Source organism: Macaca nemestrina, chromosome 10, assembly GCF_043159975.1.
Source record: "Macaca nemestrina isolate mMacNem1 chromosome 10, mMacNem.hap1, whole genome shotgun sequence".
Lineage (NCBI taxonomy): Eukaryota > Metazoa > Chordata > Mammalia > Primates > Cercopithecidae > Macaca > Macaca nemestrina.
Window position 1 is genome coordinate 141,292,692 of NC_092134.1, and position 18,910 is coordinate 141,311,601.

The 18,910-nt window shown below is 37.2% G+C and overlaps 1 protein-coding gene across 6 annotated transcripts in view; it reads left to right on the plus strand.

Moving 5' to 3' along the window:
- The window catches only part of LOC105484116 (decapping mRNA 1B), an 84,279-nt gene that overhangs the window by 27,468 nt on the left and 37,901 nt on the right, over positions 1 to 18,910 (plus strand). For 4 of the 6 annotated variants that reach the window (XM_071070644.1, XM_011745423.3, XM_011745425.3 and 1 more), the window contains exons 4-5: positions 10,041 to 10,107; positions 12,260 to 12,395. In XM_071070644.1, coding sequence (XP_070926745.1) covers positions 10,041 to 10,107; positions 12,260 to 12,395 — 203 coding nt within the window. Of the gene's footprint in view, positions 1 to 4,688; positions 4,851 to 10,040; positions 10,108 to 12,259; positions 12,396 to 18,910 lie in introns of all 6 variants that reach the window. The other 2 variants (XM_071070646.1, XM_071070645.1) reach the window with 2 other exon arrangements.

The following is an 18,910-nucleotide window of genomic DNA, read 5'->3' on the forward strand; positions in this document are numbered from 1 at the left end:
TTATGAAGTATAAACTTGATTCTCTTCCAAAGCACCAAAGTTAAAGTGTACCTGTATATACCCATAGTAAATAATAGCAGTAAGAAAGTCAAATTTACAGAACAATGAGGAGTCATAATTTGGAAACAATATTGCTCACTAAGAATGCATTTTGTAAAACGTTTTCTCTGCCACTATGTTACCATTAATTAACTGGTTGCTAATTATCTAGGCTATTGAGAAGGCAGTGGCATGGACAATAAATTACAGGCCCCTTACGGGCAGAGACCATATCTTATATTTTATTTGTATTCTGTGGTGCCAAATAAACACAGGAAATAAACAGATTTAGATAAGAAATAGACATGTACAGTGTACTTAACAAAATTCCCAAATCACTTATATTCTAGAATTGTTACATATGTGTGTATGTGTGTGTGTGTATATATATATGATGATTTTGTCTAGCATCTGGAACATCAGAATGCATAAGACAAAGCTTTGAAGGTATGCTACTTAGAGTGATCAGGCAGAAGCCACAAAGTTGCCCAGCTTTCCACAATGTCTTCCTGTTTCCCACTTCATTGTAGAGACTGAGAATGACACCTCTTCAGCAAACCAGTAGCCACAGCTGAACTGTGTGATTCACCCTCTCCGTGGCTGAGCATGCTAACCGATCTGTGCTTTTTAAGCTTTCTCCTAGGCTTCAGGCTCCACGGAGGAATAGAAGCTCTTCCAACTTAACAAATTCTAAGACATGGAGACTTTGTTATGTCTTTTCTTTACCTTGCAGTCAGTTTAGGCAATGATTACAAAAGCAATTTGGAAAGTTAAAAATGAACTCTGTGTAAATTCATTACTAAGTAAATGAAAGACACATTATCTGCCCACATATAATTGAAGGTTGTTTTCCGTTCTAGGATATTTATTGGCATATTGATAGTCGCAAATAGTAGTTCGTAATCTTCTGTGAGTCACAAATACCTATGAGAATCTGAATACTTTCCTACTTCCCTTTTTTCCTTCATTTCTTCCTTCTTTACTTCCTACTTTCCTTCCTCCCCCCTCCCTCCCTCTCCCCCTTTCCTCAAACATATTTGCTTGACTACTGTGTGCCAGACATTGTTCTAGAGGGTCTATGCTTTGCAGTTTTTCACTTCCCAAAATGTCTGTTGGCATATATACATGACATTTTGCATAGAGTTTTAGGAATTTTATTGAACCCCTAAAGCTCTCTAGGGTCAAGAAACTAATATTTAAAGTAACTATATGGCTAAAAATACTTGACATTCTTACTAGGCAAAAACTTAGTATTTGTAGGAATAACAGAATACATTTCTCTTCGGGATCTGCCCAGCAAGACAAAATCCTCAAAGTAGACTCATGCAAATCATGAGCAGTATGGAGTGGGAACTGAGGAGTCTGACATTCCACACTGAGTGGAATCGCTATAACCTATACAGTCTCGAGGCTCTTTTACTATACGTGAGAGGAGTGGTTGGTTGCATTAGAAACTTTCAAGGACTCCTTTTAAGCCTGCACTTAATGAGAGAGGAAGAAGAGCCCCCAAAATTTAAATATTATAATGTGGTCACTGAATCTTACTTTGTGTCTCTTAAGTCTCCTTTGCCATTCTGACTGAAAAATTGATCTATTTATTATGCACCATTGCTTAGAGAGCTAATGTGTTAATATATGATGAAGGGTTCTACATCTACTGCGACTTGAGTGATGAAACTTGTCACTCTGACCTTTAATCCAGAATGACTTTTTTGTTCTCTGTCAGTACTCCACTTAGGCTGAAAGGAAGGGATCTAAACTCTAAAGAAGACTATTCGTCTAAAGAACTGGTGTTCTGCCAGTTAAAGAAGGCTCTGAAAAATCTCAAGGAAAGCAGAATTTCACTCTTGAGCCTTGTGGTATCTCTGGATTTTGTATTTCTGTTTTTCAGTGTGTTGAGTTGTGACACCAGATAGTTCCTTGAAACACACACATAAGCAGATACACAATGTGGGTAAACAACCCTTCTCTTCACCCTGACCACCCAATTAACACAGTTTCTACTTTTCCGTCGTAGCTGCTAGGGGACTCACGGAGAGAGCCTTCATGTGAATATATACATCTCTTATGTAACTTAACAATCTGACATGCTGAGGTGAGGAAAAACCCATGTGGCAAAGTCAGATATGGTGATTTACAGCTGCTACGTGAGAGTAAAATTAAAGCAAAGTCACTTGTTTTATCCTGAACGATAGAGACTATGAAGGTTCTCGGCTTGACCAAGAAAACATAGTAATGCTATTCAGATTCATACACTGCATCTGTGGCTTGGACATGCAGTGCATTTTATATTTTGTGTTTAAGAGAGCCCAGTTTAGCATGGTGGAAGCCTAAATCTTGGCAGAGAAAAGCTGGGTTCCAAAACATTTTCTTAAATGCTTAATAAGGAAAGCATCTTTTAGTTTCCCTACCCTTTATCTATAGTAAGTGGTCATTATGGCTATATAATGTATATTCTTTTAGATTCTGTGTTTTATATTACTAATTTTTGTCCAAAAATCATTTAGCAAGTAGTTTCAAATAATCAAGTTCTGGAATCATAGTAAATTTACTGCTTAACCCACAGAAGGAAAAATTATGGGTTTTGAAGAAGGGAAACAATTTTGGACAAGAACTTGTATTAGAATCACCTTATATATAGCTTTAGAGCTCTTATTTCATAGTAGAACCAAAACACAATGAAACTGTTTCAACATAGAGGGTTTTTGGAAAGAGTCTTTTGGAAAGTAGTATCTCCTATGTCTCTATTCACAGATTAAGGTAAAAATGAAAAAGTACAGAAACTCTGACTTTTCTTTAATCAGGAAGTAGCACTAGGTTTCTTTGGCTAGACTACTGCTATGTCAAATTGTAGAAATATTTCCGTGATCATGTGTTTTATAGTTAGGCTATTTTCAGCAGAGCTATTCCTATCATTGTTAAACACTCGATTAAATCATCTGATTCAAATGTGAAGAAGTCTGTTCTTCATTGGAACAAATTTTTGACCTGTAGAAATACTCTGTTTTAAAAATAAGCTTAAGCATAAATAGATATGTTTAAATATAACTTTCTCAAAAACTGCAATTATAGGAGACTGGATTCATTTCTATACATTGAGATTCACGTACGGTAATAGATTGTCAATGTGTTGCTGGAATAATTGACATGCATATAAATCTTACATTTTTCAGATCATTTAGGTACTTATATGTGTAAGCTTGAGATTACCATTATCAAACACGACTGGAATATGAATATCTTAGATTTTCTGGTAGACCAAAGTACTATTATTATTTGTCCTTTGTTTTTCCATAATGAAGAGAAATGCATGTGCTTTTGCAGAATTGTTGCATTCTTTGAGCTCTTAGTTGCTAGTGCCTAACAAGTAGTCAATCAGGAAAAATGGTATATGGTAGGGTTGTAATAATAAATACACATTAAATGAGTACATTAGTGCCTACATAGTGCTGAATCAATCGAAATATATAGTCTTTGGGAGCTCATAGCCTAATGACAGAATCCCATCAACATTACTTAAGCATAAGAAGGTAAAGCATTTGAAGCAAAATAAACTCTCAGTGAAGGTTGAAGGAGAACAAAAGGGGTGATGTGAGGAGACTGTCCATGCTGAAATCTCTAGTAGAAGGTGTAATCAATTGATAGAGAATTCTAGCATATCTGATCCACGTTTAATTATTCCAGGAAGTGATAATTATTGATATCAACAATTATAAGGATTATTGATGGTAGAAGAGCTTGAAGTCTTAGACTTCAGTTCAACTTGGCACGTATTTGTTGAATGTCTGCACATGCTGGTTGCTGTACTGGGTGTATTAACAAAGTCCTCCCCTCCAGTAGCTTATAGTCTAGTGGAGGGAACAGATTTATAAATGCTTAATTTATTACCTTTTTTAGTACAAGGATGTACAAAAAAAACTACAGGAGCAAAGAAAAAGTTGGGACTGTTTATCCCTAGAGGAGTGAGAAAGCCTGAGTCTTCAAGGATGAGTAGAGAGAAGGAAAAGATGTATTAGGGACTCCCTGCATGATATTTGTGGCCAAGGAGATTTTGAAATTTATCAGCAAGATTATGAACAAATGAAAATATAAATTTAAGTGGCCAATAAAGCAGAATAAGTTGTTTCTATTTATATTTGTTACCAACTGTGGACTTTTCAGCTTCCTAACTTTTAAAAGTTTATTTACTCTGTTATATCTCTTAGATTAAAGGAACAAATAAAACTAGGAAATTAGTATATGATGAAAAAGATCCCATATGACCTCTGGTAAACCTGAGGGTAGTAGATGACCTCAAGTTTCCCAGTTTAGGAAGATAATGACCTCTGTGAAGATTAGGAAGATTGAATGATATAACATGAATCCATTATGAATTAAAACTTTCTAAAAGATTAAATCCATCTTTTACTGGGAAAGTAATAAATTCTCATTTATAGTTGGAGAGTACATATTAATTTAATCCAAATTAGTATAAAGCTTTAATTAAGATAGTTTTGTTTGTTTTTAATGGCATTAACTTTCTAATAACGTTAATTTATTTAGAAAGGGGAAGGTTGTTACTACTGTTTCCCCCAAAATGTTCATGAGTATTAGTCACCCGTAAAATAGAAACTGCTTCTCATCTGCTTTGAACCTTTCATTCTTCCCAGGTCATGGGATCACTGATTTGTGAGGTGCAGTAAAACCATGTCATATGAAGAGAAGCAGACCAAGGGCCAAAGATAACAGTGCTACGTAGACTCTCAGTGGCCAGTGAAGATTTTATTTTACAAGATTGTGTCCGTGTTTGGTCAGTAAAGCTAAGGCGGAAGGTGAATGGAAGAACATTACTTTAAAGGCATTAGAGAACGTGCTGGAGGAAAGCATTTTGAGTGCAAACATTCCAAATGGGGAAGAAGTACAGAATCCGCATAGAGCCGGCCAAACACAGCCTGTGTTTCCCATCTATGGATGCCAGCACGCAGGCAGCGTCACTGCTGCTCGAGTGTTTACTGCTGTGAAAACATTGCCACTACCAGAAAGCTTAATTCCCTTCTTCTTTCTTTTCTCTCTTTTTCTCCCCCTCCGTCCCTCCCTTCCTCACTGATCTCCCCCCCCCTTCATTCCATCCTTCTTTTTTTCCTTTAGAGAGTCCACATGAACTTTGGTTTAAAAAGACTAATTCCAGTCTTTTATAACCAAGCCTAGAACTCAATCCAATATGTAAAAACAAATTTGAATGCTTCATCTATTTCATTTGAAAGGCTAGGAGAAGGGCATATTTTAGGGGAAACAGATTAAACCAAGAAAAATGACTTTGGCTAGCTTGTTTAGCCTTGTTAGACCACAGATTCCTCATTAGGGAAATAGGTTATTGAACTGCATGCTTCTTACCTGACTTCTGGCTCTAAAATTTCATGGTTCTATTTTTCTGTTTTTTTTTTTAAATATCTTGAGGTCTTTCAAATGCCTAGTAACTGTGTGTGCATGTGTACTACCATATGCTAGTAAGTAGTCATCATCAGGATGGCCAAATTTATTAAAGCTTGATCTAGATAAATGGTACAGTAAATCAAGAAATACTATATTTGAATGAAATCTCAGAAACAAGTGTTTACACAAATATATGATTAGATGTTCTCCATCCTTACATTGAAAATACTATTCTACTCTTTTGAGAAAGACTTCATGAAAGGAATGGAGTTTGAAGGAATTTTTAAATTTTTGGTTTATCCTTAGATGCCCAGAAGAGGTTTGTGTAATTTAACACTCCCTTGTTTCCATGGCTTTCCAAGTAAAAAGAAGGAACTTAAATGCTTTCCTTGCTGGATACTAAGAAAAACATATTTCCCTATCCTTTTGAGAGGAATTAGTGAAATTATATTAGAAAGAACATTACCAAATCAGATGTCCTGCCTATTTAAATTTTACCCGTGTAATTATGTGTTTATCATCCACTTCCTAATTGAATGGATATATATCTTCTTTTAAAAATTTACACAAACATTATCACATGTCCTCATTAGACAATTATAAGCTATCATTCATGATTTGGAGTTGTATGGTATCCGGGTAAAATATAAAACAAATTATAAATATCTTAAAAGAACAGATCGAACAGAAGTATTAGGAACATAAACAAGATGAGGCAAATCCCCAAAGAACATGTAAAATGATCTAATGCACCATGCTAATAAGAATCAAAGGGTTACAAATGAAAATGTGCATTTGAGTGACATTGATACCACCTTTAATGGCCTCTTAACTAGCCTCTTAAAATTTGACCAGCTTTTTATTTTTCCACTGAAGAAATTTAAAAAAGAAAACACCACTATTGAATATAATCAGCTTGCTCTCTGCCTTGTCTTTGTGGACCTACAAAATCCAGACATGAAGTCTAATACGGAAATTTTGATCTCCTTGATCTTTCTGACAGAGTTAAAAGGAAAGTAAAAGATTGGTGTTTTATTATGTAAAGGCAGTATTGCATTTCCTGTTGCCTCAAACATCACTTTTTTTCAATTGAGAATTTCCAAAGAACGGCATAAACCAGGATGGTGCAGTTATAGGCAAAATTTCACAACGGTGTGTGGTAAATCCTGATTAAATATGGAGAGATGAGTTCTTAGAGTGAGGCAGTCACATTCTAAGTATCATTAGAATATTTAGAGTAAATTTCCACATGTTCTTCCTACTCTTTATTTCGCTTTAGGGTTTCTTACCTCCAGGAGAGATGTAGAAATAGTTGAGTTGAGCTTCGTGCACCAAAGTACCCTTAAACTTGACCTCCGTGTCGGCAGACAGGTGGCTGGGAAGCGGCTGGTATGCAGGCGAACCAGGCTGAACAAAGGCTCGAAGCATTGTGAATTTCCAGTTGTATATTAATTGGTTGATTTTTAAAGCTAAATAATTACCCTGCTCATGATCTCTTGTAATTTTTTAAAACCCAGAAGCCATTCCTGCAGTAACATTTCAGTGCCACAAAAGTTTACATGGCCATATCATATCGCTGCAAGTTTAGGTTACAGTAAAATTACTTTTAAATTTTAGAATTCTAAACAAAACAAAACAAAACACCTTCTTGCTTGATTCTTTTCAACCTTGTATTTTCTGTCTTCCCTGCTCTGCTCCCTGCCTATGTAGGGATGGGCCTCTCACCCAGTGGCTTTACGGGAAAACTTGGATTGAAATGTGAACTTCATGGTTTCTGTCAGCCTGTCAGCTCATCACCTCCCTAAGGCATGATGATCTCTGGCTTTTATATATCTCCACAGACTGCTTTGATAGACCCTCTTGTGTGGAAGAGTGATAGGTTTGTCCAGGAGTTGGTAGACCTTAGGGCTAAGAGGCAGGAAACTTCAGTTGGAATGCGAACTTTAATGGAATTCACAGCCTCTTTCCCAGGGGAATGCAGCTCAAGTTGCAAAACTATTTTAGGGAGAAGAAAGTTAGGCCCAGTTCTGCATTTTATCTTGGTGCCACTTTTTGGTAGCCAGAACTCTTGGTTAATGTTTCTTTTTCCTCCTTGGCTATTTAAATTTTCTGTCCAGACTAAACTGGGATCAAAAGAGTTATCTCAAAATGATCTCATTTTAATTTTTAAAGCCATGTTGCTTTGGAGATAAATGATTGGGTCCTAAAGAAGGTCTTCACAGTGTCTTCAATAATTACTGCAAGCTCAGTCTTTCCTTCATTTTGCTTTGACATCTGAAAGATGTTCCATGGCATTTTCCGTCCCTAAGTGTGCATTTCAGTTATCTCGTGGTAATGACAATGTCAGACTGTTTTTCTATTTGTATCAACAGTTTTCTTGGCATCCCACCCTTACAAAAGCCTAATTCCTTATGTCAAATGCCACAAATGTATAACATCAAACAAAAGATACCCAAAATATTCCTATTACTAGAGCCTACTCATGAGACAACAATGGCCGGCTTTTCCTCTGCCGTTGGGCCTCGTGTTTCTGAGTTATGCTCTATTTTTCTCCCTTACTGCCACCTTTCTCCTTTGATAGTTTTGGAAAAGTCAGTCTTCAAGGAAAGAAAACTTACACTGTAACCAAAAAAATAGACCAGGCTTCTAGTTTTGTGACTAAGGTTAAAGTCACCAAGACACACAAACATATTCAGATTTATTAAGTGGTTGAACATCAGTGATCCAGTCTGCTTTGACTTCAAGAACGTGAGGGTAGGCAGGTTAGTGTGGGAATCTGTGTAGGGAATCAGAGTAGGGAATTACTGTTGATGGACTGGAAGCAACCTTGAATATGAAGTTTCAAGATACACATTCACTGATCTTGAGATAAAAGAATTTTGTTTTGATGTAAAACCTCTCATAGCACATGGGCTTCAGAACTCAGATGTTCTTTAAAAAAAAAAAAAAAAAAAACTCAGTGTACCAAGGAGGAAAATGTGTATGTATTTTCACCTAAGAGAGTAAAATGGTCCTCTTCAAGGAAAAGCTGGAATCTTTTCCCCTACTTCCCCCCTACTTCACATGCAGGTAGGTAAGATAAGATAAAAGATTTCTGGTACACCGATAATTGCAAAACAAAGTTTAAAGCCCTATTGCCACCTTTTGGCAAGTTAGTAATTCAGATTCATAGGTTCCTCTTTAAGATACCTGCTTAAAATAGCACTATACAGACCTTTCTTGTACCTTTTGATATCTGAATCATTACTGACGAGAAGCAGAAATTCCATGCCCACACATTGGTCAGGTAAGAGGAGAAAAAAGATGTAGTTAGAATATCACAGCTGTTTTAACAGCAAAATACTATTAATATAATTACGTGTTTGGAAAGTTTGAATTTGAAGTCTTTTTTCCCTTTTAAAAACATGTTTTGTTGGTTTTCATTGCCCTATCATAATATTGTTGCTATTTTCACTGAAGATTTTTAAAATGTGTATGTAGTTAATATATTACTTAGATGATTAATGCCATCAGATCCTCAACTAGTTAGTTATAAACGTCTTTTGGAGCTGTTTCAGCCTTTACTATAAAAATGATATAGATAGGCACGTACTAAGGTGTACAACTTATTTGAACGTTATTAAATGAATCAATAGCAGGTATATTATGTCACAGTTCCTTTCATTACTAAGTGATGAAATCATAGTCATATCTAATCTTTCAGCAGGTGTAAATTTTCTGTACCATTTTGAAGCCTGAGATTTATTATTAAGTTTTATTTTTTCCAGTGGCCTCTCCCTAACTAACAGCTTACAAAGCCAGTTTTTCAGTTAACATGTTCCTGTGAGACGGAGAAGGGGAGGGAGGCTTCCAGGCATAATCTGAGTATCAGGTTTCTGAATATTTAAAAATAAAGACGAAATGTGTTTGTGAATGTGCAAATGGAGTGTGGAAACAATGATATCTCGAAGCCAGGAAGTTTAGAAATTGTGATTTCATTTTCAATCTGTATTCATTTGCTTAAGAAGATTTTACCAAATGCCTGTTGTGTTCAGGTGCTATATTTTTAAGGAGAACACAGTTTATTGGATATGTGTGGGTACGTATCTTTGCACAAAACCACCACAGGTTTCTCTGTGGACTTAAATTTCGATGCTTTTTTTTTTTTTTTTGACACAGAGTTTCGCTCTTTTTTCCCAGGCTGGAATCCAATGGCACGATCTTGGCTCACTGCAACCTCCACCTCCCAGGTTCAAGTGATTCTCCTGCCTCTGCATCCCGCGTAGCTGGATTATGGGCACCTGCCACCACGCCTGGCTACTTTTTTTTGTATTTTAGTAGAGATGGGGTTTCACCTCGTTGGCCAGGCTGGTCTTGAACTCCTGACCTCAGGTGATCCCAAAGTACTGGGATTACATGTGTGAGCCACTGTGCCTGGCTTGACACTGCATTTTTAAGCTTTAACCCCAATGATTGTTTTTATTTATTCAGTAATTATTGAATGAATCAATTCAATACATAGATTATTATGTATTTAAGATGGAAAGGAGATTTTTTTCTATTTTGTAGTTTTGAAGACGCTCATAATTTGTTTGATATGTTTTTTGCAGTGTCCATCTATGGAATTTGGTTTTATGATAAGGAAGAATGCCAAAGAATTGCAGAGCTTATGAAAAAGTAAGTACTAAATGGCTAAATATTTTTCAGGACCTGGTACTTTTGTTTGTATTTCTAAGTGTATGTAACTATACTATACTCAACAGAATATATCTCCCACAGCAGCCCTTTTCACAGTGGTTAGGCAGACATTTAGTATTAATTAATAAATGAAAAATAGACATAAACAACTTGCGACATTTTCACTGGGTCATATTTATCATCTGGAATGATTCATTTTTTCCTGTGTGTGAAATGTGTATGAATTGTTCCAGATGGCAGTTTTCTTTAATATTTTCATTTATAAACTAGCAGTTTTTTGCTTTGAAAAGTTATCAGTATGCCTGTCAGTAAAAAGAACATTCAGAGCCATCCTAAATGCCTGCTCCAGATTCTGTAAAATCTTTCATCTCCTTCCTCCCCAAAGTGCTTTCCTTTAACTGTGTCTCCGTGTTTGTGGGAGCTCAGAAGTTCCTCCCGCGTCTCAGACACTGAGTTAAGGCAGTCTTCATTTTCAGTTTCCTTAGAAATTGCTGAGTTACTGTTAGCTTCATGACCAGCCGACCGTCTCTCTCTTCCTTGTTACTGGTCTCTTTCTTTTAATCTCGTGATACCTTGTGATTGGTCCCATTCTGCATTTTGGGCAGCTTTAAAATTGCTGTCTGACTGTCCCACTCTTGGCTTCCCTGACTGCATTGGAAGAGGAGGCTTGCTCTCTGCTCTACAATTGGTTGACTGATCAATTTCTGAGCCCAGGGCTGCTCACTGTGAGGCAGTTATTTCCCTGCCATTTATGGGGATGGGTAAGAGCCTCAGAGTGAGATGAGTTTCCTGCACATGCTGTGTCACAGCCTGGGACTGGACTCAGCCAAGCACATAGGATGGCTGCTGCCACATGACACTGTAGCTCTGCGTGCAAAAGAATCAGTCCCCACTTTTAAATCCTGGGGCAATGAAATGACTAGAAAGTGACCTCACAGAAATGAAAAACAGGGAGCGCCTTTTAAGAAATGAGATAGATTCCTGAAAGGCTAGCTAGAGATAGCTAACTTGAGGTAACTAGCTCAAGGTTCAGATGGTGATTAAGTGTATTCAGACTGGTATTTACCACCGTAACAACTAGTTCTAGAACATTCGTGTTACTGTAAATTGTGCAGTGGATAGTAATAGTAGGATTTCATACAGAGATTAAAAAATACCCTGTCGCTCAGCCAAGAGGCCACGTTAAAATTGTCAGCATTCTGCAGTAATTACCTAACAACTCGGGCAGGAAATTGATTATTTACTAGCAATAAGCAGCTGATTGGTGTGGATTCAGACTCCCTCCCTAGTTAGAATTAAGTCTCTCAGTAAGTACTCACATCTTTGCTACCATAAACTTCATGGCAATAATAAGAATGTGAGCTGAAAGTCACAGCACATAAAGGGAAAGTACATTTTCCTCGGCATCACCTAGCAGCATATAGGAGCAATCTGGTCTCTCTCTGTATTGTTTTCCAGGCAACAGAAGAACTCCTCATTGCTGTAAATGGTTTTTTAAATGGCCCTTCTTCTCCGAGTTAGAGTGGAATCTTTACCATGTTTTGAAACGGCCAGAGAGCTACAGGATTTGCGTTGCCAGAATCAACCTTGCCTTGTCTTCAAGGCAGTCTGTAAAGTCAGGGGTACTTTCCTCAGTATTTCAGAACTCTAAATTGGGTTTCCTTAGCAACTAATGAGAGCATCCTTTAGAATGCACTGTGTGAGGAGTTGGCAAACTCTTCTCAAAGGGACCAGAGAGTGAGTATTTTAGGCTTTGCAGTCCATAGGATTTCTGTTCCAACTATAGAATTCTGCCCTTGTGATGCGAAAGCAGCCATAAACAACACATAAACAAAGGAGCATGGCTGTGTTGAGCTTGGTTGTGTTTGTGACTTTCTTTACAAAAACAGGTGGTTTTTGTAAAGAACAGGACTTGGCCTGCAGGTTTGCTGACCCCTACCCTAGATTCATCTATGTAGTCAGTGAATTCAGGACCTCAACTCTCATTTTTCTCCTTTAAATTCCTAAGCAGCCTTATTTCTAATATGGTTGTAACAGGATGAAAACACTTAGGTGAGAACTGGGATGGTTCTAAACACTGTCTGTGTTGAATTGGTTTTTCTCGTTTGGACTTTCCCCTCTGTTTTTCTAGTCTAACTCAGTATGAACAGTTGAAAGCCCATCAGGGAACTGGAGCGGGAATTTCCCCGATGATCCTCAATTCAGGAGAGGGCAAAGAAGTAGATATTTTACGAATGCTCCTCAAGGCCAAAGACGAATACACAAAGGTGAGTGTTTGCCCTTCCTTGTGATACATACACACTTCAGTTCTGCAGTGGGAATATTCTTGTTTAGGAACACTAGGTGCTGTGGGTGCTGTTCCTTCCACCAAACGAAATTATATTACAAATAAAAAATCTTTATTTGCCTTTAGTAAGCTAAAGGAAACTGTTTGCCTTTAGATGGATTAAAAAATAGCCTGAGAAGTCAATAGCCTTCATATATACAAACAGAAGACTTACTACAAGACCCCAATTTACAGTAGCAACAAATGAATATAAAATTGTTTGCAATAAAATTCACAAGAAATGGATAAAACCTAAAGAAAATGTTTAAAAACTCCTGAAAGGCATAAAAATAGACTTGAACAAATGGAAACATACACCCTATTGTTGGATAAGAAGGTTCAACATAAAACTCTTAAAAAAAAATCTCTACATTTAAGGTGATCACTAAATAAATACCACTGGTTTCTTTTCAACCTCCCTCCCCACTTCTCCCTTACTCTCTGATCCAGACAAGTTGATTGTAAGGCTCATGGGAAGAAATATGCAAGAAAGAATAGCTGGGAAAATCCTGGCAAAGAAGAGCGATATTAGTAGGGGTTGGAGATGGGGGAGATGAGGCGGGATGGAGCAAACTCTCCCTGATTTTAAAACATTGAAGTCTAAACATTTCAAACAGTATGGTATTGATGGTATTGATACCTAACAGCCCAATAGACCAATGGGGACAGATTTAAGATTCTAAGTCTAGGATTAAATCCGGTTGTATATGAAATCTAGGATATGATAAAGATGATAATCTCAAGTCAGCTATTTGAGTGAATTTTTAAATAAATGGTGTTGGGGCAAATGGTAGCCATTTGGAAAAATACAAAATTGAGTCTGTACCTTACAACATACACCAGGATAAATTCCAAATGTATTAGAAATTTAAATGTAAAAATATGATGATTCAAGTACCAGAAGAAAATCTGTATGGATTTCTTTATAATCTAGGAAAAGAGAAATCTTTCAGTTATGCCTTAAAACCCAAAAGCGATTAATTAAACTACATAAAAATAAAATAACATTTTACAAGGTTTAAATACAACACAAGCAAATAGAAAGATACAAAAACAACTGAGAAAAAAATTGTTTACACCAGAATAACAGGAAGGTTATTTTATGAAGAGCTCCTAAAAATTAAGAATTACAAGATTAACACTAGAAAAATGGGCAAAAAATAAAAATTTTTAAAAATTATAGAATTTGGAAACTAGCTGAAATAAACGTATCTAACTGAATATCATATTATGATATAATTACTTAGAAAAAAATTAGAGTGACTTCAAAACCCGCTGCTTGAACTGAATACTCTTAGTGGGTTATATTTTAAGGACAAAAAGAACTGCAAGAAATTATAAACTTCATTCATTGGTTTTATTGTTTATAGTAATGTTGGCATTTTAATTTTTCTACTGTTGGCATTGTAATTTTTCTACTGTTGTGGGTATAACAAATACGAAATTAGATAAACGTGGTTGGAACCAAAACTTTAGTGTAAGGGGAAAAAAAATCAAATCTAATAAGTTAAAACTATATATGATTAAGTGGAAATATCAGAATTAGTTCATGTTTTGTTTCTTAGGTATAGAAACAAAAAATAGAGTTTCTAACTGTTGCCCTGAAAGGACATAAAAATAAAAGTGGCAGTAAGCATCTATATCACCCAGATTGTTATTTCTAAATATTACTTCCTTCCAAAAGATGTCAGGGCTCTTTAAAGAAATTTCTGATTCCAGGTCTGGAATAGTAAAACTAATAGGGTCATGTGAAAGGGCACAGTAATCAGCTTCAAGGACACTGACCAGAGCATCAGATTCTTACATCAATAGGAATGACTGTAATGGATTAAAACACATTGAATGTATAAAAATCTGTGAGTTCATGGTAATGAGAAAGAGAGCAAGCAAACCAAACATATAAAACCAAGCAGAATAGTTGTTAGTCATCCTTTGAAGGTGCTAAGGCACCAACCCCTTCCTCTGAAGCTTGGTAATTAATGGGAATGAATTAAGCTTTTATCCTGCCTGCCCTAAAGGGACTGTATCTCAGAGTAATCAAACAGCCCTGGTCAGTGAGGGAGAGCTCTTCTCTACCAAAGAATTCCAGCTGGTACATGTGGAGGGAATCATAGAACTTAAAGACACTCCAGTTAAAATAATTGATTCAGGCGGTGATCATCAGTAATATTAATGTTACGGGAAGGGTTGATAGAAACTTGACAGTGGAAGCGTCAGTCTGCCTCCACCTGAACCCCATTGATTATCATCATTAATAATCAATGATTATTATATCATAGATAACCAGACACTCTGGCTTCCTAATGTGGTAAGATGTCAAATGCACAGCACCATCTTGAAATATTCTTGCCCAAAGAGTTGATCGTGAATCTCATTAAACCTTGAGCTCTAACTTTTTAGTTTACAGAAAGTGAAAGTGAGGGAGGGAGTGAGGGGAGACCAGGTAGAAAAACAAATTAAATGATGCCACGAGGAAGCAATCAGAAAAATCCTGAATGAAGTGGCACATAAGAGCAGTTGAACAAGTTTCTTTAGCATGCTTTGCCTTGACTGTGAGCTTCTTGAGTACAAAGAACGTCCTTTATTTATCTTTATATCCCTTGTTGTCTTCAAAGTACTTAGCACATGATGAGTGCTGAATAATGGCTGTTGAATGAAGGAAGGAATATGAATGTGAATGAGCCACAGTTTAATTCTCCTTCTATTGTGTGGCCTGGACAGAGATGCCTCAGTCTCAGCTTCAGACACTAACAACTATTTCTATACTCGTTTTGTGTTTTTTTAATTCTTCAAAAGTCATTAAAATATGTTATGATGACTTGGCAACTAGTTGGATAATTAAATAGTTATACTTATTAATTATACTATATTATGCACACTAAAGATTAATCTTCAAAAGGTGACATTTCTGCCCTCTAGGAACTTAATGTTCTGTGAAGACAGCATAACAATGGCAAATAAATAATAAATAGAAATATTGAACACAACTATTTTCCTTTCTTTCCCTTCCTCCTCTCAACATACAAATACCTTGTATTGTTTCTGTTTTTTATCTTCTATATGTTATAATGCTTTGATATCTTAAAATCCTTTCTGGCTGGGGAGACCGCCCCTCCTAGGGCCGGCCAGTTTTCAGAGGTAGCGGAGCACGCCTTTAATACGTACACTCACCAATCTTGAGCGATCCATATCTCCTCTCTCTGGCCTGTATAATATTCCTCTGCCTTAATTATCCCAGGGCCGGGTACCCAGCAACTAGGGGCCACTCACACAGTTCAGAGCCTGCTAGAGTTTCTCAAACTGGCCAGGCTTAACCTGTTTCCCATGCCCTGCCTTGCCTACGCCTTCCCCTTGCTGCTGAGGCTTCCACATGTGGCCCTGTGCAGCGTGGCATGCCTCTCGTCTCCAGGACCTGTGAGTATAATCAACTTTGTTTTCCTGAGACTCCCCTGGGTCTCCTCTGGCCTCACTGGAGTGACCAGCACGTAAAAGAACGGCACACACATTCTGTCTTGCTCAGGAACACTCATACACGGTTCTGGAGATTTAATTTAGGCCATCACTTTATACTGTGCCTGTGTCTTGGAATATTTTTCCCTTTATTTTATTTACCCTTCAGAATTTACATATCCTTTAAGGCTTAGTAAAAATGACACTTTTTACGTGGAGTTTTCCCAGATCTCTTCAGTCAAATTAATTACTCTTCCATGTGAACTCAGTCTATTACTATTTAAAACTTATTTTGTTCTTCCTCATTTATTACATTAAGTCAGCTTCTCCCAGTACACTGTAAACTGGTTGAAGTTAAAACAATGTTCTGTTCATCTTTATGCCCTCACAGATTTGTTATAATGTTGACATGCAGACACTTGATTCCTGTGTAGACGATGCTTTTCTGTAAAAATCAAATACATGTTGTTATATGTGTAATGTCAGTTGCTCCAACTGTGAGATAAATAGTAGAGGAAATTATTTCTTCTTCCATTAACAGCCAGATGTTGTGATACAGTGTGCCAGAACACCTGCATGATTATGCTACTTTCCTAGTCTACATTTTTCTTGGTTTGTCATTGCACAGTACAGGAACCCTTAGAGTCTTCAAGCCTTCCCTGAGATGGCCTAGATCATTCTTCTAACCCTACTACCCTCTACCAATATTTGGAGCTCCTGCCAAACAGAATACCCATGCTGCTTCCTGAGAGTGCTTTCATGCTTTTTCTCATACTGTTCCCTCCCCTTCTGCAACCATCAAAATAGGATCAATCTTTCAGGGCCCGTTTCAGATGTTCTTTTTCCATCACCGTATTTTTGGCCTGCCTAACTAGGTGTGCATGCGCCCTGCTAGCTGCCAGTGCCTTATGTCTGGAAGGAGCATTCCATCGCCTTCTTACATTCGTGTTGTCTCTGCACTCACACACAGATATTTAAGAAAATGTGAAGACCCTGAGGAGACTGGTTCTGAGATAGAAGAAAGGGGTGAAATGGAGAGGTGGTGAGAGAAGGAAAACAGAATTTTCCTTCAGAGTTATTGTTGGGAAGTGAGTCTCCGTTGCTTAAAGTGTTCAAGAAGAGATTGAACCTATTGGTGATGTGATAAAATAATTTGGCTTGTGTTGGATAACTATTAAACTAAAAGACTTTGGAGATGCTTTCCAATGCTAGACTTACTTTTTTTGAAGTTTTATTTTTTAAATTATTTTTAATGAAAAATTAAAATTGTATATATTTATGGTATACAGTGTGATATTTTGATATGCATGTATCTTATAGGATGCCTAAATCAAGCTAATTAACACATGTATTACCTCACACATTTATCATTTTTGTGTGGTAAAAATAGTTAAAATCTACTTTTTTAGCAACTTTCAGTATGCAATATATTAGTACTAACTAAAGTCATCATGATGTACAATAAAATCTCCTGAACTTATTCCTCCTGTCAGATTGAAAGTTTCTATCCTTTGACCAACATCTCCAAAATCCTCCTACCCCCAGCCTCCGGCAACTACCAGCCTGCTGTGCTTCAATGGGTTCAGCTTCTCTGGATTTCACGTGGGAGTGAAATCATACAATATTTGCCTTTCTGTGCCTGGTTTATTTCACCTAATATAATGTCCTCCAGGTTATCCATGTTGTTGCAAATGACAGAATTTCCTTCTTTTTAAAGGCTGAATAGTATTCCATTGTGTTTATATACCACGTTTTCTTTATCCATTCATTCCTTGATGGACACTTAGGTTTATTCCATCTATTGGCTATTGTAATGTTGCGGTGAACACAGGAATGCAGCTATCTCTTCAACATACTGATTTCATTTTCCTGGGATATATACCCAGAAATGGGATTCTTCGATCATGTGGTAGTTCTATTTCTAATGTTTTGAGGGGACAACATACTATTTTTTTTTTTGAGACAGAGTCTCGCTCTGTCGCCCAGGCTGGAGTTCAGTGGCACTATCTCAGCTCACTGCAAACTCCACCTCCTGAGTTCACACCATTCTCCTGCCTCAGCCTCCGGAGTAGCTGGGACTACAGGCGCCTGCCACCGCGCCCAGCTAATTTTTTGTGTGTTTTTAGTAGAGACGGGGTTTCACCCTGTTAGCCAGGATGGTCTCCATCTCCTGACCCCGTGATCTGCCCGCCTCGGCCTCCCAAAGTGCTGGGATTACAGGTGTGAGCCACTGCGCCCGGCCCAACGTACTATTTTCCATAGTAGCTATGCTAACTAATATTCCCATCAACAGTATTCAAGGATTTCCTTTTCTGTACATCCTTGCCAACACTTAGGTTTTGCCTTTTGGATGGTAGACATTCTACCAGGTTTGAGGTGATCTCTCACTGTGGTTTTAATTTGCATTTCCCTGATGATTAGTGATGTCGAACATTTTTCATATACCTGTTGGCCACATGTATGTCTTCTTTTGAAAAATGTCCACTCAGGCCCTTTGTCTATTTTTTGATCAGAACATTTGTTTTCTTTTCCTCCTGTTGAGTTGTTTGAGATCCTTATATATTTTGGACATTAATCTTTTATCGTATGTATGGTGTGCAGGTATTTTCCTCCACTCCGTAGGTCATCTCTTCACTCTGTTGTTTCCTTTGCTGTGCAAAAGCCTTTTGGTTGGATGTAATCTCATTTGTCTCTTTTGCTTTTGTTGCCTATCCTTAGGGTCACATCAAAAAAATCATTGCCCAGACCGATGTTAGGAAGCTTTTCTCCTGTTTTCTTCCAGTAGGTTTATAGTTTCAGGCCTTATGTTTAAGTCTCTCTAGAATTCTTAAAGTTGTGAACATCCCAAGAAGTGGAAGCAGGAAAAATGTCGAGCTCTCCGTATATATGATACTGGTAAAGTGAAGTCTGTCTAGTTTACAGGAGGTTAATAAAATAATTTGAAAACTTATTTTGGCCGAAATTTTGTGCATTCTCTTTTGAGAAAAAACTTTCTGTGAATCTGCT